The sequence below is a fragment of the Panulirus ornatus genome, chromosome 20 (assembly GCF_036320965.1).
Source record: "Panulirus ornatus isolate Po-2019 chromosome 20, ASM3632096v1, whole genome shotgun sequence".
NCBI lineage: Eukaryota > Metazoa > Arthropoda > Malacostraca > Decapoda > Palinuridae > Panulirus > Panulirus ornatus.
This window is the reverse complement of record NC_092243.1, coordinates 73,784,554-73,811,502: the sequence shown is the minus strand read 5'-3', so window position 1 is coordinate 73,811,502 and position 26,949 is coordinate 73,784,554. Positions and strand designations below refer to the sequence as shown.

General features: G+C 38.7%; 1 protein-coding gene across 33 annotated transcripts in view; it reads left to right on the top strand.

Annotated features, from left to right (window-relative positions):
• Window positions 1-26,949, top strand: part of LOC139756140 (uncharacterized) — a 280,133-nt gene that overhangs the window by 229,397 nt on the left and 23,787 nt on the right. For 9 of the 33 annotated variants that reach the window (XR_011714269.1, XR_011714268.1, XM_071675269.1 and 6 more), the window contains one exon: window positions 23,856-23,976. Coding sequence is in view for 22 of the 33 variants with exons in the window: in XM_071675269.1 (XP_071531370.1) it covers window positions 23,856-23,976 (121 nt within the window). In the remaining 11 variants the exon portion in view is untranslated. Of the gene's footprint in view, window positions 1-13,930; window positions 13,990-23,855; window positions 25,746-26,949 lie in introns of those variants that run through there. The other 24 variants (XR_011714267.1, XR_011714266.1, XM_071675263.1 and 21 more) reach the window with 6 other exon arrangements.

The window sequence follows — 26,949 nt, the reverse complement described above, 5'->3', positions numbered from 1 at the left end:
ATGGTATGGACTTATGGAGGGGTTGAGTGATGAAAGGATGCTTAAGAGGGTACACATGTCACAAGTGGAGGAAAAAGGTGAAGGGGGAACTAAGTAGGAGCTGGAAAGATGGTGTGTAAGATGCTTTGAAGACTTGGGGCCTGAACATGCGGGAGTGTTCCTGCAAGGGATAAACTGAATTAAAATTGTAGTGCAGCCTTGGGGCTGCAGGTGCTCCGAGAATAAGGGTCCTGAGGTAAGTGACACTTTCACAAAGGGTTCCAGCAGTAATTATAGATGAACAAATAAATACTTTTCTGATATATGCCAGCAGATGGTTTTCTCCTTTCCTAATCTCCTAAAATGGGACCCTAGGGACAGGTTAGGGACAGAGTCTACTCGCATTTTTCTCTCTACTTGCATTTTTATCTCACCCAGATTCCTGCAGTTTTTTTAACTTTAATATTTGTTTACGGATAGTTTGTCTCCTTTACTGTTCCCCTAAAGTGTAATGTATGAAACATGAATCAGTATATGCTTTTGACTCTGTTGTGTTCATTTGTCGTTTTGTGTATGAATTAATTTACTAACATGTTCCTCACTTAACTGTTTCAGTCCTAAGTTTGGTCTATTTTCTTGTGTTCTGCTCTATCCAAAAATGTTCTTATAAAGATTGAGCTTAGAGTAGATGATTGACCATTAAACTGATTAAGGATAGTGTTTAAGATCAAGAGAAAAAACAAACTTTTTAGCTGTAGTCCTTTAAGTTTTCTTATTTTTCTTAGTATTTCCCAATGCCAATGCATGCTCCCTTGCTCCTTTTGTATTACTGCCATATCGTTGATAGCACTGTCTATTTACTACTCACTAAGATACAAATTTTTATCTGCTCATTCACATTAATAGATTGTCTGTTTTACACTGTTTGCAACAGTTTTTAGAACTTATGCTGGAGTAATATGTGGTGCCTAAGATGGACAGTGACATCACATTGATAAGGAGGTTTTGGGTCTCCTGTATTTATCATCTTCATCCTCTTGTACTTTTCCATCTTTTGCTTATGTGAATGTACTGAACTGTACAGTATTTACACAACTCTCGTATGGTTTTTCTCATTACTCTCATTACTTTAGTTGGTTTTCTGTATGATAATCTTTAAAACAGTTTTCAAAACATACTCTATATATGAACCACCTCTTCACACATTAACATTGTGTTAGTATGGAAAGAAAGTGTTCTCACCAACAGTTTTTTATTTTCTTCATTTTCCCCCTTTTTTCCATCTGTTACTTATCTTTGATTTACTAAACTATACAATATTTGCACAATTTTCATTTGATTGTGAACATCATTGGTTTTACTGTATGTTAAAGTTTCTGAAGGAATTTTCAAAATGCAAAGCCCCATAACACTCAGTACAATGGTAACAAGAATCACTTCATTTTCTTCATTTTGCTAATTAGTTAGAATGTAAAGCATTGCATTTTTTTTCTGTTGGTGGTAGGAGCTTGTAGAAGTGTTAGCTTGTGATTATCAGAAATGTGTGCACTCACCTGAGTGATGAAAGATGATTGTATAGCTGCTACCATTACCTGCTTTATTACTTGCACACTGCATTGTTTCAAGGTGGTATGTTCCATGGATTGATCAGATAAAGGATGTAGGCATTTAGAAGAGAAATGTAAACCAAGACAGGAAAACTTAGTACACCACTTGATTGTTTTTTGTTTACACATTCCACTGTTTTCATTTGCACATCACTGTTTTTCCACCAAACACTTGCTATATCCATAGTCCACCACTTCCATGGGTTTCAGTTTTCTTTAACCAGTTTTCCATTCTTCCTTCCCTTTGTCTACCAAAATTCCTCTAGGTATGGTAGATAAAAGGCAAATTTCTCTTTTAATGCCATTTCACACAATATGTTTTATATTTTGTTGTAAACTAGCGTTCTTTGATTTTTATTGGAAGTGGTGGCATATTTTTTAGTTCTTTCTTACTGTTCCATATGCCCCTGTGTTATTCAAAGTCAGATATTTACATAAATCAGGTCATGTTTACCATTTGTCTGTGGAAAATATGACCATTCATAGTATAGTTTTCAATGTAGTAATTGTATCAAATACTATTACTGTTTCACCATTTCATAATCACAGTTTTATCCCAAACTAATGTCTTTTGGACAGGATATATTGCTTGAACGATTAGCATCCTTTGAAAAAATATATTTATCTATTACAAGCTTTTGAAAAGAAATTTTTTTTTCTGGAAAGTATTTATCTTTTGCTTTTCATCATGATTTTAGTTGCCAGAAAAATGCAGAAAGTGAAGACACAACTAAAATCAGTCTTGGTAATGTATTTTCCAAAGATATTGCTAATATGAGGCTCCTTTTACCAGTAGTCTTATTTTATGTCTCTGTTTATATCATCAAAATTTACACAAAGAAAATATGTAGTTTGTTGATTGATGTATTGTGTCACTTCTTCATGGAAGACCTAGAAGATAATTTCATTTCATTTGCATTGTGTGTAAAATATTTCATTGCCTCATTGACAACACAGTATGTTTCATGATGGCTGCATCAGAAAATTGCTGGAAAAAGTCCATTACACCAGACCTACCAGTTATACCACTTTATTGTTTATTTTAGAACTTAGCCTATTGAAATTAGGTACATAAGGGGTAAACACATCAAAAATCCATTCAAGGAGGTTGAATGATGGAGCCAAGATGATACTGAAGTTGCATCACCATCTCTCTCTTTTCTGGTTTTGATCCTGTTTCTGCCATGTTACTTTCATTGTAGTGTCAGAATAATGATAATGATCATCAGATTCATTATTATCTCTGCTTTCCTTCAAAACTGCATCTGTTTCTACCAGTGATGCTATGCATTTATGTGTATGTGGCTGCCAGACACATGGATGTTACTTGTGCAACTGCCAATATGCACACTCCAATAAAGGTCATTGTGCCATGGTTTTTATAGGGTTGCAGAAGCCTTCTTTAGGATATTTGAAACTGGTTGGGAAACAGCATGTTTCCTCTACACATGAAGGACCCTGGTCCCAAGAGTACAACATATCTACATAGAACTGGAAATGTTAAGACTCATTCAGTAATGTGGTTGATAACATAATTCATAATTTGAAATAGCACTTCATTGCATCTTGGAATGGTAAATAAAGATTCAGTTGTTATCTATTATTTTGGTTGATTTTGTATTGGATTAGTATTCTAAAGTCTGGATACTAAAGGCAGTGGTGATATATGTCAGTAGGAGGTGAGGTGGATGTTTTGGAGGGTTTTAGAATGGATACTGTGTTAGCAAGTTTCCAGGATTTTAGGATTTTGTTGAGTTGTTAGAAGAAGTTGAAGATATCTGGAAGCACATGGATTGTTGTTGGGACAATTATCTGTATGTAGAAGATTGATGTGCTGTCAGGGATTATTGCAAGGGATTTCGTTACAGTTATATTTGGACTGTGAATATCAGTGAGATGGAAGGATAGGTAAACAGTTTTTCAGGGTGGATTTTTTCTTGAACGTCTGTGACTCTTGTCGAAAGAGTGAAGTGCATGTTGCATTTAAGGATCAGGAAAGAGCATATGACCTAGTTGATAGATAGGCCTTGTGGAAGGTAGTGCAAGTATATGGATAAGTAGGAAGTAACTAAATGCAGTGGGGAGACTGCAAGTCGGAAGGGAGTAGGGGAAGTGGTGTCCTTGAACATAGGTCTGTATTAGAGATGTATGATGTCCCAATGGATGTTTAATCTGTTCTAGGATTAGTTGGTCATTTGATGAGGGAGGTGAATGCAGAGGTCTTAGAGCATGGGACAGGTCTTTTGCATGCTGTTTATGGGTAAGCATGATAGGTGAATCAGTTCCTGTTTACAGATGATAAGGTTTTGGAGTCAGACCCCAGAAAAATTCAGAAGCTATTAACAGAGTTAGGAAGAGTGTATTAAAAGAGAAAGCTGAGAGTAAGTATGAACAGAAGCAAGGTCATAAGATATAACAAGGTAATGAATTATGATGAATTGAGTGTACGTTTGATTGGTGAAGACTTGGTGGAATTGGAGTACTTTACATATATGGAAGTGTATGAATTTAGTAGCTGATGAATACATGTGGGGTTAAGATAAATAATAAGATGTGAGAGGGGGCTCATGTTCTTGGTACATTACCCCTTAATGCTTGACAAAGCTTTTGTTTTCAACCTTCAAATTTCATTACTTTTTAATTTGTAAAAAATATGTATTTAACCTTACATTTTGAAAGATATTCATAAAACAATGATAAAGATCACTTTAGAAGTAAGGCCGGAGTGTCAAGTGAGTTGCCCTTGCATATGATTTATTGTTTAAAGTATCTGCACCAAACACAGATTTTCATAGTTTTATTGTACTTAATAAACCTTTTCTTATTACAATCAATGTGATTCAGTGGTAATTTATTTTTTTAGAAAAGGATAACTGTAAGAGTTTGTAAATTACCAACCGCACCAGTCAGTGCCTCCAGTTTTGCTGGAAAACATCCTACCTTGTCTTGGTCAACATTCAGTGCTGAAAGTGATTGTCCTTAAGATCAGACACCATACACTCCAAAGATGGGAGGAGGGCTGGAAATCCTTCCCTCCTGTTTTACTTTTCCTAAAGAAGGAACAGATAAGAGGTGTACTTGAGGATTTTTTCCCTCTAAGATTAAGTCGTCTGTTCTTGATTCTCCCTTGCTAACGCGGGAAATGGTGAATGTGTATTATTTTTTTTTTCTAATACTTGATCGCTGTTTCCCACGTCAGCAAGGTAGCACCAGGAGACAAACGAAAAAGACCCATTCACTCTATACACTCATATGTACATACACGCTCATACACATACATATACATATTAACATATACGCATATACATATATATATATATATATTTTATTTATATATTTTATTATACTTTGTCGCTGTCTCCCGCATTTGCGAGGTAGCGCAAGGAAACAGACGAAAGAAATGGCCCAACCCCCCCCCATACACATGTATATACATACGTCCACACACGCAAATATACATACCTACACAGCTTTCCATGGTTTACCCCAGACGCTTCACATGCCCTGCTTCAATCCACTGACAGCACGTCAACCCCGGTATACCACATCGCTCCAATTCACTCTATTCCTTGCCCTCCTTTCACCCTCCTGCATGTTCAGGCCCCGATCACACAAAATCTTTTTCACTCCATCTTTCCACCTCCAATTTGGTCTCCCTCTTCTCCTTGTTCCCTCCACCTCCGACACATATATCCTCTTGGTCAATCTTTCCTCACTCATCCTCTCCATGTGCCCAAACCACTTCAAAACACCCTCTTCTGCTCTCTCAACCACGCTCTTTTTATTTCCACACATCTCTCTTACCCTTACGTTACTCACTCGATCAAACCACCTCACACCACACATTGTCCTCAAACATCTCATTTCCAGCACATCCATCCTCCTGCGCACAACTCTATCCATAGCCCACGCCTCGCAACCATACAACATTGTTGGAACCACTATTCCTTCAAACATACCCATTTTTGTTTTCCGAGATAATGTTCTCGACTTCCACACATTCTTCAAGGCCCCCAGGATTTTCGCCCCCTCCCCCACCCTATGATCCACTTCCGCTTCCATGGTTCCATCCGCTGCCAGATCCACTCCCAGATATCTAAAACACTTCACTTCCTCCAGTTTTTCTCCATTCAAACTCACCTCCCAATTGACTTGACCCTCAACCCTACTGTACCTAATAACCTTGCTCTTATTCACATTTACTCTTAACTTTCTTCTTCCACACACTTTTCCAAACTCAGTCACCAGCTTCTGCAGTTTCTCACATGAATCAGCCACCAGCGCTGTATCATCAGCGAACAACAACTGACTCACTTCCCAAGCTCTATATATATATATATATATATATATATATATATATATATACATACACATACACATGCAGCCATATACATATATACACATGTACATATTCATACTTGCTTGCCTTCATTCATCCCTGGCACCACCATGCCCCACAGGAAACAGCATTGCCACCCTCTGTGTCAGTGAGGTAGTACCAGGAAAACAGACAAAAAAAAAAAGAAAAAAAAAAAAAAAGGCCACTTTTGTTCACTCTTGGTCTCTAGCTGTCATGTGTAATGCACGGAAACCACAACTCCCTATCCACATCCAGGCCCCACAGACCTTTCCATGGTTTACCCCAGATGTTTCACATGCCTGGTTCAGTCCATTGACAGTATGTTGACCCTGGCATACCACATTGTTCCAATTCACTCTGTTTCTTGCACGCCTCTTACCCTCAAGCAAGTTCAGGCCCTGATTGCTCAAAATCTTTTTCACTTTATCCTTCCACATCCAATTTGGTCTCCCACTTCTCCTCATTCTTTCCATATTTCTAGACCATTTCAACACACCCTTTTCTACTTTCTCAACCATACTCTTTTTATTAACACACATCTTTCTTACCCATTAATTACTTACTCAGTCAAACCACCTCACAGCACACATTGTCCTCAAACATTTTAATTTCCAACATTCACCCTTCTCCACACAGTTCTATCTATAGCCCATGCCTCACAACTAAATATTATTGTTGGAACTACTATTCCTTCAAACATGCCCATTTTTGCTCTCTGAGATAACGTTCTCTCTTTCCTTACATTCTTCATTGCTCCCTGAACTTTTGCCCCCTCCCCAACCCTATGACTCACTTCCACTTCCATGGTTCCATTTGCTGCCAAGTCCTCTCCCAGATATCTGAAACACTTCACTTCCCTCTGTTTTTTTCCATTCAAACTTACATCCCAACTAACTTGTCCCCAACCTTGAACCTAATAACCTTGCTTTTATTCACACTTACTTTTCACACTCTTCCAAACTCAGTCACCAACTATAGTTTCTCACTCGAATCAGCCATCACTGCTTCCCTAAATACCTCCCATTCCTCACCTGCTCCCCTGACTTCATTTGCTCTCTCCTTTTGCCAATTTACCTTCAGTGTCTCAGTATTTCTTCAGACAAGCTTCCTTTCCAAGCTCACTTACTCTCACCATTCTCTTCCCTCCAACATTGTCTCATCTTCGAAAACCTTTGCAAATCTTGACCCTCACCTCCACAAACATCCCATTAGTTGCTGCTCTCAGGACATTTACATCCAAAAGTCTCTCTTTTATATGCCTATCAATTAATATGTAATCTAATAATGCCTGATGACCATCTTTCCTACTCTTGTAGGTATACTTGTGTATGTCTCTCTTTTTAAACCAGGTATTCCCAATCACCCATCTTTTTTCAGCACAAAAACTCCACAAGTTCTTCACCATTTCCAGTCATAATGCTGAATACCTCATGCACACTAATTATACCCTCAACTGCCACATTACTTAGCTTCACATTAAAATCACCCATCGCTGATACCTGCCCTTGTGCACCAAAACTGTTGACACAGTCACTCAGCTGCTCCCAAAACACTTGCATCTCCTGAGCTTCTCTTGGCCAGGTGCATACATACCAATAATCACCCATCTCTTGCCATCCAATTTCAGTTTTGCCCACATTAGTCTAGAATTTACTTCCTCTTACTCTATCACACTCTCACAACTGCTTCAAGAGTAGTGCTACTCCTTCCTTAGCTCTTGTCCTCTTACCAACTCCTGATTTACTCCCGAGACGTTTCCAAGCCATTCTTCCCCTTGGAAACCTTGAGGTGTCTTTCCATAAACATGCTACCAATCTCTCCTCTTTTCTCATCTTGGTTACATGCACACACATTCAGCCACCCAAATCTGAGCCTTTGAGGATGCTGAGCACTCCTCGCTTGACTCTTTCTTTGTATGTATAACAACTGTTATACATAATATGAGACAATGAAGTGGTCATAACAACGTATGTTTGTTAATTTTGCTGGACAACCTTCAGTTATCTGAAAATGATTGAAGAATCAAAAAATATACTTAAAAATATTTCAAATTGTGTGGAAATAAAAAGAGTGTGGTTGAGAGAGCAGAAGAGGGTGTTTTGAAATGGTTTGGGCACATGGAGAGAATGAGTGAGGAAAGATTGATCAAGAGGATATATGTGTCGGAGGTGGAGGGAACGAGGAGAAGTGGGAGACCAAATTGGAGGTGGAAAGATGGAGTGAAAAAGATTTTGAGTGATCGGGGCCTGAACATGCAGGAGGGTGAAAGGCGTGCAAGGAATAGAGTGAATTGGAACGATGTGGTATACTGGGGTCGACGTGCTGTCAATGGATTGAAGCAGGGCATGTGAAGTGTCTGGGGTAAACCATGGAAAGTTCTGTGGGGCCTGGATGTGAAAAGGGAGCTGTGGTTTCAGTGCATTACTACATGACAGCAAGAGACTGAGAGTGAACGAATGGGGTCTTTGTTGGTTTTTTCCTAGCGCTACCTCGCACACATGAGGGGGGAGGGTGTTGTTATTCCATGTGTGGCGGGATGGTGATGGGAATGAATAAAGGCAGACAGTATGAATTATGTACATGGGTATATATGTATATGTCTGTGTGTATATATATATGTATACATTGAGATGTATAGGTATGTGTATGTGCTGTGTGAGGACATGTATGTATATACATGTGTATGTGGGTGGGTTGGGCCTTTCTTTCGTCTGTTTCCTTGCGCTATCTCGCTGATGCGGGAGACAGCGACAAAGCAAAAAAAAAAGAATAAAAATGTACATACACAGACATATACATTTATACACATGTACATATTCATATTGCTTGCCTCCATCCATTTCTGGTGCCGCCCAGTCCCACAGGAAACAGCATCGCAAACCCCCTGCTTCAGCAAGGTAGTGCCAGGAAATCACACAAAAAAGGCCACATTCGCTCACACTCAGTCTCTAGCTGTCATATGTAATGCACCGAAACCACAGTTTCCTATGCACAATCAGGCCCCACAGACCTTTCCATCGTTTACCCCAGATGTTTCACTTGCCCTAGTTCAGTCCATTGTTATTATCATTATCATTATTATCATTATTATTGTTGTTGTTGTTCACTGATGATACAGCGCTGGTGGCTGATTCAGGTGAGAAACTGTAGAAGTTGGTGACTCAGTTTGGTAAAGTGTGTGAAAGAAGAAAGTTGAGAGTAAATGTGAACAAGAGCAAGGTTATTAGGTTCAGTAGGGTTGAGGGACAAGTTAATTGGGAGGTAAGTTTGAATGGAGAAAAACTGGAGGAAGTGAAGTGTTTTAGATATCTGGGAGTGGACTTGGCAGTGGATGGAACCATGGAAGCAGAAGTGAGTCACAGTGTGGGGAAGGGGGCAAAGGTTCTGGGAGCATTGAAGAATGTGTGGAAGGCGAGAACGTTATCTTGGAGAGCAAAATTGAGTTTGTTTGAAGGAATAGTGGTTCCAACAATGTTATATGGTTGCGAGGCATGGGCTATAGATAGGGTTGTGTGGAGGAGGGTGGATGTGTTGGAAATGAAATGTTTGAGGATAATATGTGGTGTGAGGTGGTTTGATTGAGTGTGTAATGAAAGGGTAAGAGATATGTATGGTAGTAAAAAGAGGCATGGTTGAGAGAGCAGAGGAGGGTGTGTTGAAATGGTTTGGACACATGGAGAGAATGAGCAAGGAAAGATTGACAAAGAGGATATACATGTCAGAGGTGGAGGGAAAAAGGAGAAGCAGGAGGCCGAATTGGAGGCAGAAGGATGGAGTGAAAAAGATTTTGAGCTATCGGGGCCTGAACATAGAGGAGGGTGAAAGGTGTGCAAGGAATATAGTGAATTGGAACAATGTGGTATACCAGGGTGGACGTGCTGTCAGTGGATTGAACCAGGGCATGTGAAGTGTCTGGGGTAAACCATGGAAAGGTCTGTGGGGCCTGGATGTGGAAAGGGAGCTGTATCATCAGTGAACAACAACTGACTCACAAGCCCTCTCATCCACAATAAATGCATACTTGCCCCTTTCTCCAAAACTCTTCCACTCATCTCCCTAACAACCCATCCATAAACAAAATAAACAAATATGGAGACATCATGCACCCCTGCCACAAAGCGACATTCACTGGGCACCAATCACTTTTCTCTCTTCCTACTCGTACACATGCCTTACATCTTCGATAAACCTTTTCTCTGCTTCTAGCATCTTACTTCCCACACCATATACCCTTAATACCTTCCACAGAGCATCTCTATCAACTCTATCATATGCCTTCTCCAGATCCATAAATGTTACTTGTTTTTCTAAGTATTTCTCACAAACATTCTTCAAAGCAAACACCTGATCCACACATCCTCTACCACTTCCAAAACCACACTGCTTTTCCCCAGTCTGATGCTCTGTACATGCCTTGAACCTCTCAATCAATACCCTTCCATACAGTTTCCCAGGAATACTCAGCAAACTTATACTTCTGCAATTTGAACACTCACTTTTATCCTCTTTGCCTTTGTACAATGGCACTATGCAAGCATTCCACCAATCCTCAGGCACTTCACCAGTCAACAACACAGTTATCCCCCCCCCCTTTTTTTTTTTTTTATAAAATCCACTGCAATACCATCCAAAGCCACCACCTTGCTGACTTTCATCTTCTGCAAAGCTTTCACTACCTCTTCTCTGTTCACCAAACTATTCTCCCTGACCCTCTCACTTCTCACTCTGCCTCGACCAAAATACTCTATATCTGCCGCTCCATCATCAGACACATTCAACAAACCTCCAAAATACTCAATCCATCTCCATACTTCACCACTACTTATTATTACCTCCCCATTAGCCCCCTTCACCAATGTTCCCATTTGTTCTCTTGTCTTACGCACTTTATTTACCTCCTCCAAAACATATTTTTATTCTCCCTAAAATTTAATGATACTCTCTCACCCCAGCTCTCATTTGCCCTCTTTTTCACCTCTTCTCTTGACCTCCTGCCTCTTTCTTTTATACATCTCCCAGTCATTGGGACTATTTCCCTGCAAAAATTGATCAAATGCCTCTCTCATCTCTTTGACTAACAATCTTACTTCTCCATCCCACCACTCACTACCCTTTCTAATCTGCCCACCTCCCACCTTTCTCATGCCACAGGCATCTTTTGTGCAAGCCATCACTGCTTCCCTAAATACATCCCATTCCTCCCTCACTCCCCTTATGTCCTTTGCTCTCACCTTTTTCCTTTCTGCACTCAATCTCTCCTGGTACTTCCTTACACAAGTCTCCTTTTGAAGCTCACTTACCCTCACCACTGTCTTCACCCCAACATTCTCTCTTCTTTTCTGAAAACCTCTACAAATCTTCACCTTCACCTCCACAAGATAATGATCAGACATTCCTCCAGTTGTACCACTCAGCACATTAACATCCAAAAGTCTCTCTTTCACGCGCCCATCAATTAACACGTAATCCAATAACACTATCTGGCCATCTCACATACGTATACTTATGTATATCTCTCTTTTTAAACCAGGTATTCCCAATCACTAGTCCTTTTTCAGCACACAAATCTACAGGCTCTTCACTACTTCCATTTATAACACTGAAACATCCCATGTACACCAATTATTCCCTCAACTGCCACATTACTCACCTTTGCATTCAAATCACCCATCACTATAACCTGGTCTTAAGCATCAAAGCTGCTAACACACTCACTCAGCTGCTCGCAAAACACTTGCCTCTCATGATCTTTCTTCTCATGACCAGGTGCATTGGCACCAATAATCACCCATTTCACTCCATCCACTTTCAGTTTTACCCATATCAATCTAGAATTTGCTTTCTTACTCTCTGTCACATACTCCCACAACTCCTGCTTCAGGTGTAGTGTGTTACTTCTGCTTTTGCTCTTGTCCTCACACCAACCCCTGACTTTACTCCTAAGACATTCCCAAACCACTCTTCCCTTTTACTCTTGAGCTTCATTTCACTCAGTGCCAAAACATCCAGGTTACTTTCCTCAAACATACTACCTACCTCTCCTTTTTTCTCATCTTGGTTACATCCACACACATTTAGACACCTCAGTCTGAGCCTTTGAGGAGGATGAGCGCTCCCCACATGACTCCTTCTAGTTCCCTTTTTAGAAAGTTAAAATAGAAGGAGGGGGGGCTTTCTAGTCTAGATGAAAATAGGAGGGGGGGCTTTCTAGTCTAGATGAAAATAGGAGGGGGGGAGGCTTTCTAGTCTAGATAAAAACAAATAATCTAGAAATATGCATCATATTTTACTGATTGTGAAAATATAGTAGGCATATTTTCAGCCAGTCAGTGCTGGCAGATGTGTGACTATGCTTTTGTGTTTTTATTGTTTCCTTTATACACAAAAACAGTGCCTTAGAATGATATTTAGTGTGACATAGGTGGATCATGTAAGGAAGACATTGTAAGTGAGAGGTGGTAGTAGTAAGTGCAGTGTGATTGAGAGAGCTGACAAGGATGTGAGGAAATGGTAAGAACATATGGAGAGGATGAGAGAACAAAGACTAAGAGAATCTGTATGTCAGAAGTGAAGGAAGCATGGGGTAGAAGGGGATGATGGAGTTGGAAGGATGGAGTAAAGGAAGTTTTGGACTATCAGGACCTGAACATTCATGAGGGTGAAAGGTGTGTATAGGGTGGAATGATTAGATTGATGAGGCATATGTAGGACAATGTGCTGTCATTGGCCTCTAAATTGGTCAAGTTAGACCATGGAATAGTCTTTAAGGTTTGGCTGTGGATGGGAAGCTTTAATTTCAGAATGTTATACATGACAGCTAGAGGAAGGATATGTGCAGATGAGGCCATTGTTTGTTTGTTTTCAGTGCTACTTTGCTAAGGTGGGACAAGTAGTTAGGTGTAAGAGAATTACATTATTACAGTATTGTTTGTATTTGCACTTCTCAGTGTTTGTGTTAGCACGCATTAGTTCATGCAGGTATCTGTTTTGGACAATTGATAATAGTTTGAATGAAGTATTGTAAACTACCGCAGGGTACTCCCATGCTTCAGGCAGCACATCATACTTCTCCCTCTGACATCTTTAGGAAGTTCTGCAAAACCCTTCCATTTCTTTCATATGGGTGAAACTCATGGTCTCCGGAAGCTTTCTGTCATTATACCAATGATATTTGTGAGGGGGGGGGGATCATGATTAAGAAAGTTAAAAGTTGAGGCCCATGTGGCAAGGCAATGCAAAATGAATGAATATGGGGCTTCAGCAATGTAATTATAATGGGATTAAGATTATGTATCAGAATTGTCTTTGTAATTATAACTATGAAGAATACACTCCAGATCTTTCAAAAAATTTTCAAGTTACTGGAGGTTTGTTACTAATTGTAGTTAACATATAAAAATGTGAACAACTTCTAGTATTGCTTTCTGATAGCGATTTAATATTCCATACTCCAGAGTTCATTTCTTAATGGATTTAAAGTCATTATAGTAAAATTCATAGACTGACTCGATGTTTTTATTAATTTCAGTTACATGACTCGTAGGGAGGGTTAACCTCTTCGCTAAGATCAAGAAAATCTACTCCTGAGTCAAAGTAAAATTTTTACTCTTAACATTGATAAACTTTTCAAAAATCCAATTGTGACATACTAACAATGTCCTGTAGTTCATCTGCTTTAACTTTACAGCCATTACAGTATCCCAGTTGCTTATAACAACTAAACTCAGCTGCAGCTCCATAAAGAACACATCTCATTTTTTCATTATTCTTCAACTGCTGTCATATTTCTTTTTTTTAGAACATTATCAGTAAAACTATGCAATACATTTAGCCTTCCATTCACTTGGGGTTGAACTTTTAGCTATAGGTAAACGACTTGGAATTTCTTATACTTGTAATGGTAATATTACCCTTGGTGTGAAAACAGGCAGAGGTCTTGTTACTTTCCCTGTTGAATACTGAGAAAGATCATCTTCACTTCCAGCTCTGGGGAGCTCTACTGATGTATATCTGCTCACCATGGCTGCTGGCGTGTGAACGAAGGTATCACCCAACACCCCTACTCGGTTTGCCTAACATCATTTAACCCGGGAATCCACGGGGATTCACCTGCCTCAAGGCATCTTAATCCAGATATATCAGATAAACCGCAGCATATTCTTACTTATAGCTAGGTGGATGGGGCTTTAGGTACCTTCAGGGAAGCACTCAGTTCCCACATGATCTTTCATACTGCCTTTAAGTTAGACTTAATTATTGGCTTGCAGGTGGGATGGTATGACCAGTTTGTTAATTTATCTTTTATTTATTAATTTTTTCTCTTTGAATATAAGGTTTTTAGTGTATGTCTTCATAATTCCCATTGCTGATGCTATAAAACTGTTTCAGTTTGACGTGTTTATTAAACTCACATGCCTACTAACCAGATGTAAAAGACTTACACTTATGCACCTACCTGTTAAGACCTTAAAGTAATATTTGGAAATGTTTGTATACCACGGTCATTGGATCGAACCAGGGCATGTGAAGGGTCTGTAGTAAACCATGGAAAGGTCTATGGGGCCTGGATGTGGAAAGGGAGCTGTGGTGCCAGTGCATTACACATGACAGCTAGAGACTGAGTGTAAACGAATGTGGCCTTTTTTGTCTGTTCCTTGCACTACCTCACGAGGTGGGGGGGGGGGGGATGCTACTTTGTATGTGGTGTGGTGGCAACGAAAATGGATGAAGGCAGCAAGTATGGATATGTACATGTGTATATATGTATATGTCTTTGTATGTATATGTATGTATACATTGAAAAGTATATGTATGTTTATGTGCGTGTGTGGGCATTTATGTACATACATGTGTTTGTGGGTGGGTTAGGCCATTCCTTGTCTGTTTCCTTACACTACCTCGTTAATGCGGGAGATGGTGGTTAAGTATAATATATAAATAAATAGATATATTGTAATTATCATTGAAAATGATAATTTGATGAAATCTGATGCTGGTTTTCATGAATTGATAGAACATTTATGTAACACTGAAACACAGAAATTTGAGAAAATCCCATCGTTGCAGATTATGGAAAATATCATCCCAAATATAGTCTCTTCAGGTAATTTTAGTCATGATATAAGATAATGAAACAACTGAAAATGTGTTTTCTGAGAAACTTCTATGAATTGGTCTACATAAAGGATCTCATGAGAAATCTTTAGTTTATTGCTGGAAATATGCCCCAGTTCAGCTAAGATCAAAATCAATGATGGAGCTTTAGACCTAAACAGATATCATATACCATAGTAAAGAATCATGGTAAAATAAAAAGAGAAGCGGAACCAAAAGTTACAGGATATTAACAAATTTAAAGTGATAGTGAAATTTGTGAAAGAGAGTGGTTAGAAGAAAGACATAGTGCTGGTAACGGGTAAAGAGGAAAGACAGAGCCTTCTCTGTAAATCCCTGAAACATGGTTATTAGAGAAATAGCTTATAACTCAGTGACTAGAGGCTACTGAAGGATATAGAAGACAGGGACAGGAAAATATTCTGAGGTGAGGAAGAAAGTTATAGGGTGCAGAGGTACAGGGATCTGGGAACATAATCAAGACAGAGAAGAGACATGGCAATATATAAAGTGATATCAAAGAGAGGACAATATAATATGTGACAATATTATCAGGGTCTAGACCAAAACAGAAGAGTTAGTTAATTAGGAGGTAGTTAAACATAAGCTGTTGATGATTTTTTGCCAGAAGGCCATATTCCAGCAAGGGAAGATTTATGGATATGAAAATTACTGGAGGCCATAGACATAATGAATGCAAAATCTAAAAGAACAGGAAAATGTATTCAGAATATAAAGGGATGACCTGTGAAGATAGCATGCAAAATTAGGATGAGTAGCCAGGAGGAACTTCATTAGGAAAGAAAACTTTCTGACCATGTGGATTTCAGAGGGGATTCCCTGAGAAGAGAGAGACCAAAGAATTGAGTGAGGAGATAGTAAAGAGAGCATTTTAGAGGTAACAAATGGGGTACATCAAAAGAGGCAAAAGTGCATTAGTAAGGAGAAGCCAGATATGTTAACCTTTACACAGTGGTAGCAGTTCTAGTGCCTGTCTTAGAATTTGCATTAAAAGAGAATGATAGATTGACATTTATATGCAGGAAAAATACTCGGAAAGTGCAGTGAATATCTTTGTGTTGGTCTGTTCGAATGCTTAAAGGGGAGTGAAGAGGAGTTGTATTTGATTTATCTGAGCCCATGATAAGAAGTGAGGAGTGGGAGAACATCTTTCATTCTTTTCAACTTGGTTCCTCGGTCTACTCATATTTTATACATAGGGTCAGTGTTAATGGTGAATACCATGATTATAGAGTATTAAGATATATTGTGATGTACCTGTTATCACTAATTCTCCAACCGATAAAGATGCTTTTTTGTTACCTTATTTTTATCTGACTCTGCTTTGGATGGTTCTGTTTCTAATTCTTCACTTCCATTTCCCCCCACTGAACCTATACCATTTCTTATATTCTCCTCACACAGAGTCCTCCAAGAGCTCTCCTGGGCCCAGGTGGACAAGTCATATGGCTCAGATAACATACCTCGTTTAGTTCTAAAGGAGTGTGCCTCCGAGCTAGCTCCAACCCTTGCTTGCCTGTTTTGCTACTGTCTAAAAACTCACACTTTTCCTTCCAAATAAAAGCATGCTTTGATGCAAACCATCCTTAATCCCTCAATGTCTTGAGCTGGACTTTTTTTCATTAGAGGCTCCAGTCTTGGACAAAGGTTCACATCAAGGCTGGGCCTTAATTGAAATATAGAGAGGATTATTAAAGAGAAAGACAAAGGAAAGTCTACAAATTTTGAAGGAAGTGAAAGACTTGTTTTTTAAGATATGCCAAGTCATGATTATTGGGAAAGATATGAAAAGGCAGAGTTCCAAAGCTTCAGGGTGTAGGGGAAGAAACAGTCTTCAAAATGGCCCATCCTTTTGTTGCCAATGGCCACACAGTAATCAGAATGAGATTGATGCCTCAGTTTCGTGGCTGCCTGCCAAGTCTAGGTGGTGGCTAAGATGGCAGTGCATAATGATTTCTAACCATAAATCAATCATCATTTAGCCATGCCAATGAGGGCACACCATTATGAGTCTTCTAGAAAGTAAATTGAGTAGCTTTTTAGCTAAATTTGGAGGGCTGGGTGAAAGATGATTTTGAATCACTTGATGAGGCTGATGTGCATTCAGAAAGTGTAGATAGTGATTTTAGGGTAATGACTCTCTTGAGCATTGAAAGTTGACCAAGATGAGGAAGAAGGTTTTCTAGCAAAGTAGAGGTGACTGGTTCAGTTGGTAATTTCACTAACTATCAGAGAATCACATTGATTGTAACAAGAAAAGATTTATTATATAAGATGGAATATATTCCATCTATCTTTCTATATCTCTGATGTCTGTTCCCTTCTGGAACTTCCTCAAGGGGGTGACCACAGCAATAGAGTCTCCATAACAAGTGAACTCCAGTGCTGCTTCTTATCTTTTAGTGCTTCACCCCAAACAGGCTACTGGCAGAGGGCAAGTCTAGTGCATTATTTGCAGAGGCTCCTTCCTAATGTTCCTACTGACTACTATTACCTAATGCTCCCGCCTAATGATTCAGCTTACATCTTCTTCCTGATGTTTATACCTAATGCTCCTATGTAAATGTTCCCAACTACTTCTATCAATTGCTCCTAAAATTTTGCACAAGACAGGGTTAGCACATAGCTCTCACCACAGGAAAATCAATTTACGAAGAATGAGCTGTGTGAGTTAAGTGTTGTCAAGTGTTATTTCAGACAAGGGAGATATTGTATGTTTGTGGACTGAATGCAAGTAGTCCACATGTAAGTGAGGCATAAAGAAAAGACAGCTTCCTGGGTCAAAGGAGTACAACTTGACAACACGGAAGTGCTGACTCACTACACAGCCATCACTAACCCTTTTGATACCCAGGCAAGTAGTACTGGTAATACACTTCCTGGTTGATGGCTGCCTACCAAATACTATCTAGAATAGAGTATGTTGATAATCATTAATCAGTATTTCTGTTTCGGTAAAGTAAATGATAGGATGTATGCAGTGGCAACTCTTCTAACACTCAGGCCTTACTCCTGCACTTTTTAGCATGTAGTGCTGAAAGTCTACACAATTTTGACATATGAGTGAAAGAAGTGGATATCATTTTGTTTTGAAGTGATTTTCATCATTGTTGTATGAATATTTTAATATAAAATGTATTTTTAAAGGACAGAAAATAATTTTAAGGATGGAAAGGACAACTTAGTTAAGTGTGATGGGTTTAAGAAAGGAGACTACCCTAACCCCTTTATCATCTAATTGCTCTCACTTCTGCTCTCTCCAGCTTTTCAAGCTCTCCTTAACACTCACTTTCTCACATAGTTAGAATTCTGTTCCCTTCTCTCTGATCAGTACAGATCTTGCTGTGTTGGGTCTGCTGGTGATATCTCTTATGTGATGCACCTTTGGTCTGCATCTCTTTGGGATTTTAGCAAAGCTTTTGTTTGTCAGTCCTCGAATTCTCCCAGACGTTTGACAGGGTGTTGCACAAGTCTTTGTTTTCTCTCCTCCTCTCCTTTGGTTATTCAGCTTCTCTCTGTTGCTTATTTTGTCACATTTCTCATTTTATTCTTCACTCCCTTCAACAGTTAATACATATCATATATGTTTCACTGCAACACTTGGGTCATTCAGAAGTATATGTATTTTCCTCAGGGTTACAGTGTATGCAAGAACTGCAAGTTGACAGCCTTACATCTGTAATGGTGTTTTAGGGGTACTGGGAAGAGCGTGATTTATCCTTCACTTTCCTATTGATGGAAGATACCTTTATAGGCTACAAATGGTGTGATAAGTCTGTTGAATATTTAGATAGAGTCAGGAAAAGTAAAACTCATGAGATGATGAGAGCCATTTTCTGGAGGATTATCACATGCCAGTTGGAGCCATTCAAACTTTAGGTTGTTCCAGGGTAGGACTGAGAGTAATGTATATAAATGCAAATTTAGTAGTTGTAGATGGAAATGACCTAGAGTTTTAAAACTGGATTGGTGAAATCAAAGCAGATACCGAGTTGAGACAGCTTACAGAAGAGGTATAATCAGATCATATCTTTCCAGAGGGATTCATTATAGCATGGAAGAAAACAGAAGGCAATTTAAAGAGCAACTTAAAGTTTAAAGAAAAAATGGGTGATTGGCTGGGGTTGGTGGTTAGTTTTAGAGTAGTTTGGATGGGAGGGACTCTGGTGCTGTTACATTAAACTGAGTGCCTAGCACATGGAGATGGAACTGTACTGGAATTATCATTGTTTATTGTAAATTGTTGTTAAGTGTGTTTAGTTGCTACACAGCCCTGAATGCCATGTTTTTGTTGTTTAAAGCCGTGTTATATTTGCTTCTGAGGTGGATGCAAGACCAGGGAGGTGAAGTTTACTTAAATGTGTAGCAGATTAATTGTTTGTAGATGATGTGAAAAGATTGAGATTTTATTTTTTGTCCATACCTGGTATGAATTAGTTCTTTGGGTGCATTTAGTTTGTGAGTTCCTTTTGTGTTGTTATTGGTGTTGTGAGTTAATGTCATGCACGTCAAATGCTATGCTTAGATTGGTTGGTATTTTGTTCAGTGATAGGGATTGTCCATTCAAGGTGACTGGAGAGTGTTAGCTGGATTTGAGTCTGTCAGGTGGTAAAGAAGACATCCATGGAGATGCAGACATTCTGTTCTGGATGAACCATTTTTCCAAAAATGTAATGTAGTGCTGAATATTTGGTATTGCTCTTGTGGTGTCGGTGTTCTGTAATGTGACTGTAAGGTTGTCTGCACATGTATGGACCTTCATGATTTGGTTTGCTAGAGGCATTGAGAGATCATGTAGGAAGAGACTGAAGAGGATGGAGAAAGAACTGCTCCCTGTGAACTCTTTTGTAGAGTGTAAGTGTTATAGAGGTTAAGCCATCATCATTTCCATGGCAGCTGACCATGAAATTGTCCAACTACATTTTGTCATTGTTGACGAGGATGGTGTCTGTTATTTGTGTGAGGATGTGGTGGGGAACAATGTTGGATGCTTTCTTGATGTCAAATGCCATTAGTACTATGTTGGAGGTGGCTGTGATTGGTTGAAGCCATATAGTAGATGTTGTCTCAGGTCAGTATATATAGTGAGTGGAGTGTTTAGGTCTGAAGCCATATTGTGTGGATGAGAGTGGGATTTTTTTTTATTCTGCTGTGGATAAGTTTTTTGCAGAATTGGATAGTGAGGATAGAAGTGACAGGGCTGTTGGAGGAGGGCATGTGGATGGTTTGGAAGGTTTCAGCATTGGTACTATGTTTGCACATTTCCAGTTGTTATGGATTTTGTTGTGTTGCCAAGTGTGGTTGAACATATCTATATGTGCTTGGATTGTAAATGGGTCAAAGTATTTTTATGTGAAAGTTTGATGTATTGTCAGATTTATAGCAGGAGGGTGTTTTAAGGTTCTTATTGCATTGCTTGTATCATTGCAAGTGAAGGATGAGTATGCAAGTGTTTGTGGATAGATTTTGTGTAGGTTTCTCATGACTTTCCTGTTTAGATGTGGAGTTGGTTTATGGTTGATTCTTACTTAGTGATTCATGAATATGTTTGTTTGTGTGTTCTTTTGGAGAAAGACTTTCATTGGAATGGGTCAGAAGTGCTTCATGGGTAGGGGCTGGATTGGTGCAGTAAGTTTAGATCTTGTTTAATGTTCACCACTGTTGGTTCATTATTTTGAGGAAGGAGCGCTAGTTTTCATTCTATATTTAAGTGATTAGGTTAGTGTTGATGTTATTTAGATTTGGATTTGTCCTCTGATTCTGGTTGATGGTTTCTGTGCTTTATGAAATGTGAATCTTGTGAGGAGAAATTTGTATTATGTTTCTTTCCATGCCCTTGTGGTATTCACCTTTTGTTGGGTTGGTTGGAAATGTTGTTGAAGTGTGAAACTGCATGATCTAAGGATGGGAAATAAGTGATATTGAAGTTTTACAGCTGCTTTTTCTTATATTTGTGAAGGCTTGCCAGTCTGTTTTCCTATAGTGTGTGTAATTCTTTTCAGTGATTATGTAGGCCAGGTGGAGGGTTATCAGGATGGGTAAGAGGTTAGAGGACAGATTGTGTAGAGTGCTCCAAAGTGTACCTTGTATGTAGTGTTGGTAAGCAGGTGATGTCTTGACTTCCTAGAGGTGGTAGGCTGGGAGCCGGGCTTGCTGGTTGCATAGATTGAGCATATTGAGGGGATGCAGTTGGTTTACCTTGGAGGTGTTAGGTATGAGTGTTGAGCCAAGTGAAATTGGTGGGCAGCAAAATCTCCACAGAGATTGGTATTGGGTAAGCTAGTCAGATTTTGCACCTGGGGAATATATATGGTGGGTCATGTGGAGGGGGGGAAGTATGATGGTGATTATTTATCTTGAATACATAGGGGTTAACCAGTTGGGTAGATAGTCTTTTTTTCTTCAAACTAAGAATGATGGTCTTAATTCTTAAGGGGAAAAAAAAATCATTTTTTAAGAGGAAATTTTTTTGCATTCTGCTGGGTAGGCCAAAAAAAAAAAACTTCCCCACCAAAAGGGTTAGAAGTACATCATCCATTGATTTGATACCCCTTATGATATAGTCAAAAGGCATCCTTCTGCAGCTCTTTCTCTTTCACCTCTCCCTCTTTCCCCAACCCTTTTTTGCATTTCTGTCAACTTAAGTTTTTTAATCTTCACATACTTTTCACTCAGCTGTTTTGCAAAGTCATCATATGTATTTTCTTTCCCTTTTGTCATTATTTTACTATTTTTATATGATTTATACCCATTTCATCTTGTCCTTAGCTTTTGCTGGCAATTTCCATGGTAGAAACTTCCTTTATACCTCCCTATTGTTCTGAACTGCTTTCTTTACCTCTTCATTCTACTACACGCACACCACCTCTTTCTTTTACTAATCATACTCTTTTCCCCACACACAGCCTCCAATGCTTTCATTATATTCTCCGTGAAGAAGCACCGTGTAACCTTCCTTATCATTCTCATTGTTGTCAGCACTTGCAGCCATTTTTATTGTTTTCTTTTTTCTGGTGCTTCAACCTTGTTACCTGTCTTATAGTCTCTCCACTGCTACCCCCAGGACCTGTGTACCCACCCTGTACTAGTCCTCACCTTTGCAGTTACCTCATTATGATCTAGATTAAACAATATTCTTCCAACTTCCATTGCATGTAACTTACCTCTTGATTTTTTCATCTGTTGCCACTCAGCCTGTAAAACAATACCTTTTGTTTGATATCTACTTAATTAATTCTTCATGTATATCTTTATTATTGGCATATTTAAAATATTTAGAACAGGTGTTTACCAGATACATACCTTTCTCAGCACTTATTACTCCTTGTCCTTTTGAAATACCTTCATGTACCCATATATTTGTTTTTTGCTCCACTCGACTATTCTTTCATGTAATTCTGTAATTGCTTTTGGAACAAATAAAGCAACAAACAAAAAGCTAAGAAATTTGTAAATAGTAGTGAAAAAGAGGTTGATTAACTCTCAGGATATCAGGCCAGGTGGCTCCTATTCACTCAGGATTGTTCAAATGATTGTTCAGATCTTGTTCAGATGATTCATGTTGTTCACAAGCATGTGTATATGTTATTTTGATTACAGATGGTCTTAGTCAATCACAGCTGGTCTTAGGTCAGTTACAGATGGTGTTATGTAATTAAGACTAGCTGTCAGTGACATAAGATCATCTTTGATTGACCTCAGTTATGTGGATGACATATGAAAGCAGCAGTATGCAGTAAAGCCAACATAAGAAGTATGTGCAATACTTCATACTCTAAATGCATATGAAAACTCCAAAAAGGTAAAATACGATTGTATGCAGAATGTGCAGGAAAACCTTGAAAAGGTTAAGAATTTGGGAAGAAATTTGATTATATAGTTTAATGAAAATTACAGTAGATTTAAATTCTAGAAAGGAATTATGTAGGATAGATGTAGAGGGTAAAATGCTGTCAGAATAAGAGATTTTTTGCAGGAGATGGAAAAAACACATTCAAGGGTTCCTGACAGTCAGCGGTGCATTGGTCAAACCAGTACATTAATGTTGGTAGAGGAAAGGATTAGGGTAAGGATTAAGATGGAGTGAGTGTGAAGAATTGATAATGACAGTATGGTAAGGGACATGATTTAGATAAAGTTTTTACAGAAGTACTGGAGAAGGATGACATGGTATGCAGAAGTACTGGAGAAGGATGATATAGGATACAGAAGTACTGGAGAAGATGAGATGGTACACTAGATAATTCACTACATCATGAGAAACTTTGGAAAAAGGATGTTGCCTCAGAGGATTAGACTATTGTTGTTAAGATTTGAAAGCTCTAGAGGAATTAATGTAGAGCTAATTTTTGTTTTTGCTTTGATTACTTTTCAAAATTTTCCCTCCATTTCCCAGTCTCAGCTAATTATCAACTAGGCTGTTTCCTCACAAAAATGCCAATGATATTTTCTTCACATTCATTTTTTAATTGAATATAACCTGTTTACCAGTGGTTAGTTTCCTATGGCTTTCTTACACAAACAGTAATGTTTACATTTAGCAACGGCTCAAGCTTCAGTATTTTTCATTCACGCAAAGAAAATTTAGATTACCCTTATGATTAGCCATTGATGGTCCCTATAACCATTGCTAAGTATTTTTAATACCAAAGTTTTATAACCTACTCTGGTGTTCTTTTACTTAGAACTACTGGTAAGAAATAATTCAAATTAACTCATAGATATGTTCTGTGATATACTTTAATGAAATAGACATTTTCATCTCTATTCAACAGGGAGTACCTGGGGAAGCAGTGGATGAGATTGGTCGAAAGTGGGGATGTACCAAGTGCACCTTCATCAATCACCCAGATATGAACAAATGTGAGATGTGCGACTATCCACGCTTCACCATAGGTACGGCTTCTTCCCACCATGCAGCTCTCCCCCCCAATCACCAGGGCCCCTGCTACTGTCACCGCCACCATACTCCAGGTTCTGTTGCAGGTTCCATAGGGGCTGATGCAGCTTACTCACCTCAGCACTCCTACTCATCCCTTCCGCTGACTAATGACAAACCAAGCCTAACTAACATTCTCAAAGAAAAGCTTACAAGGCTGCGTGATCGCTCTGATAGTGTATGATAGTGTCCCAGCTAATCCATTAGAATGTGTGTTGTACATATTATTTTTACTACTTTAGCAGTATTTATTCTTCCCCTCATATTAATCTCATATGTTCCACTTAACATACCTTCAGATGCAGCCTGAAAACACTTTGTTAATTATGATGTTGTTGTTTTGGACAAACTTTCTTTACTAAGATAATTCCTGCATTGGTGAGAAGTGTGAAGATAGGTGGAACATACTGTATTCTTTATTGTCATATATTCATCTGATATTTGATTTTTATATGCATTATTGAAGACTGGATTAATAGAAGTTTAACAAAAATATAGTAGCATACTAATTGAATGTTGATTGAAAATTTGAGTGCTTGTGTGTGCTTGCATGTTACATATTATCAAAGTATTTTGAATAATATAAATGAAATTTAATGGTGATAGGTCAGCAACATTAAAAGTTCCCTAAACTGTAATCTTGCACTTTTAGATTAGTTCCTGTCTTCCTCTCATTTGTCTGATATTATTGTACCGCATATTGTATATCATACTAACATTTTATCAGTAAGGAAGTATAGCTTTGAAATTTTTATGAATGAGTTTGTTGATGTGCACTTAAATAGCAGTTTCATCCTCCCCCTTGTAATTCTATAGAAAGGCAAATGATTTAGCCATTGATTGATGGAGTTTTATATGGACAACTTATTCAACAACTTTATTAATCCTCTACATCTTATGTGTTCTATATATATATATATATATATATATATATATATATATATATATATATATATATATATATATATATATATATATAGCGGGGGGGCTGGAAATCCTCCCCTCTCATTTTTTTTTTTATTTTCCAAAAGAAGGAACAGAGAAGGGGGCCATGTGAGGATATTCCTTCAAAGGCCCAGTCCTATGTTCTTAACGCTACCTTGCTAATGCAGGAAATGGCAAATAGTATGAAAGAAAGAATATATATATATATATATATATATATATATATATATATATATATATATATATATATATATATATATATTGACCTGGTGGTTAGTGCAAAATATTTATGTGAAATATAAGTAGATATAGAATTATGATGAATATTTTGTAAAAGTTACAAATCAAAGTTAACATGTATATCCTGATGTACAAACTATGATTCAGTACATTTTCTTTTCAAGCAGTTGTTATGACTCACCCCTAGATTTTCTCAGATATTTTCACAGGTAGAAAAATAAGATATGATTGGGTAAGAGAAAGATGTGTTAATAAGTATTAGAGAGCTGAAGATGGTGTGCTGAAAAGGCTTGGCCATGTGGAGAGGATGTGTGAGATAGGATGACTAAGAGAGCATAGGTGCCAGAATTAGGGAAAGCAAGGAAAAGAGAGAAACCAAGGAGGAGGTGACAGGATAGAGCGAAAGATGCTTTGAGACACTGGGGCTTGAACATGCGGAAGGTGTTGAGATGTGCATGGTCATGACTGAATTTGGATAGAATTCTTTCTCTTTTATCCCTTGGGATAATATACATATTATTATTATTTTATACATATTATTATTATTGGGAGCGTGGGGCTGGAAATCCTCCCCTCTCGTTTTTTTTTTTTTTTTTTTTAATTTTCCAAAAGAAGGAACAGAAAATTGGGCCAGGTGAGGGTATTCCCTCAAAGGCCCAGTCCTCTGTTCTTAACGCTACCTCGCTAATGCGGGAAATGGCGAATAGTTTGAAAAAAAAAGAAAGAAAAGATTATTATTTTTATTATTATACTTGATAGTCATTTCCAGCATAGTGAGGTGGTGCCAAGAAACAGAGGAAGGAAGACCCATTGACTTTCATACATATATGCACACACACACACACACACACACATTTTTTTTTTTTTTCTCTGTCGCTGTCTCCCGCGTTTGCGAGGTAGCGCAAGGAAACAGACGAAAGATATGGCCCAACCCACCCCCATACACAATGTATATACATACACGTCCACACACGCAAATATACATACCTATACATCTCAATGTACACATATATATACCCACACAGACACATACATATATACCCATGCACACAATTCACACTGTCTGCCTTTATTCATTCCCATTGCTACCTCGCTACACATGGAATACCATCCCCCTCCCCCCTCATGTGTGCGAGGTAGCACTAGGAAAAGACAACAAAGGCCCCACTCGTTCACACTCAGTCTCTAGCTGTCATGCAATAATGCCCGAAACCACAGCTCCCTTTCCACATCCAGGCCCCATACAACTTTCCATGGTTTACCCCAGACGCTTCACATGCCCTGATTTAATCCACTGATAGCATGTCAACCCCGGTATACCACATCAATCCAATTCACTCTATTCCTTGCCCGTCTTTCACCCTCCTGCATGTTCAGGCCCCGATCACTCAAAATCTTTTTCACTCCATCTTTCCACCTCCAATTTGGTCTCCCACTTCTCCTCGTTCCCTCCACCTCCGACACATATATCCTCTTGTTCAATCTTTCCTCACTCATTCTCTCCATGTGCCCAAACCATTTCAAAACACCCTCTTCTGCTCTCTCAACCACGCTCTTTTTATTTTCACACATCTCTCTTACCCTTACATTACTTACTCGATCAAACCACCTCACACCACACATTGTCCTCAAACATCTCATTTCCAGCACATCCACCCTCCTGCGCACAACTCTATCCATAGCCCACGCCTCGCAACCATACAACATTGTTGGAACCACTATTCCTTCAAACATACCCATTTTTG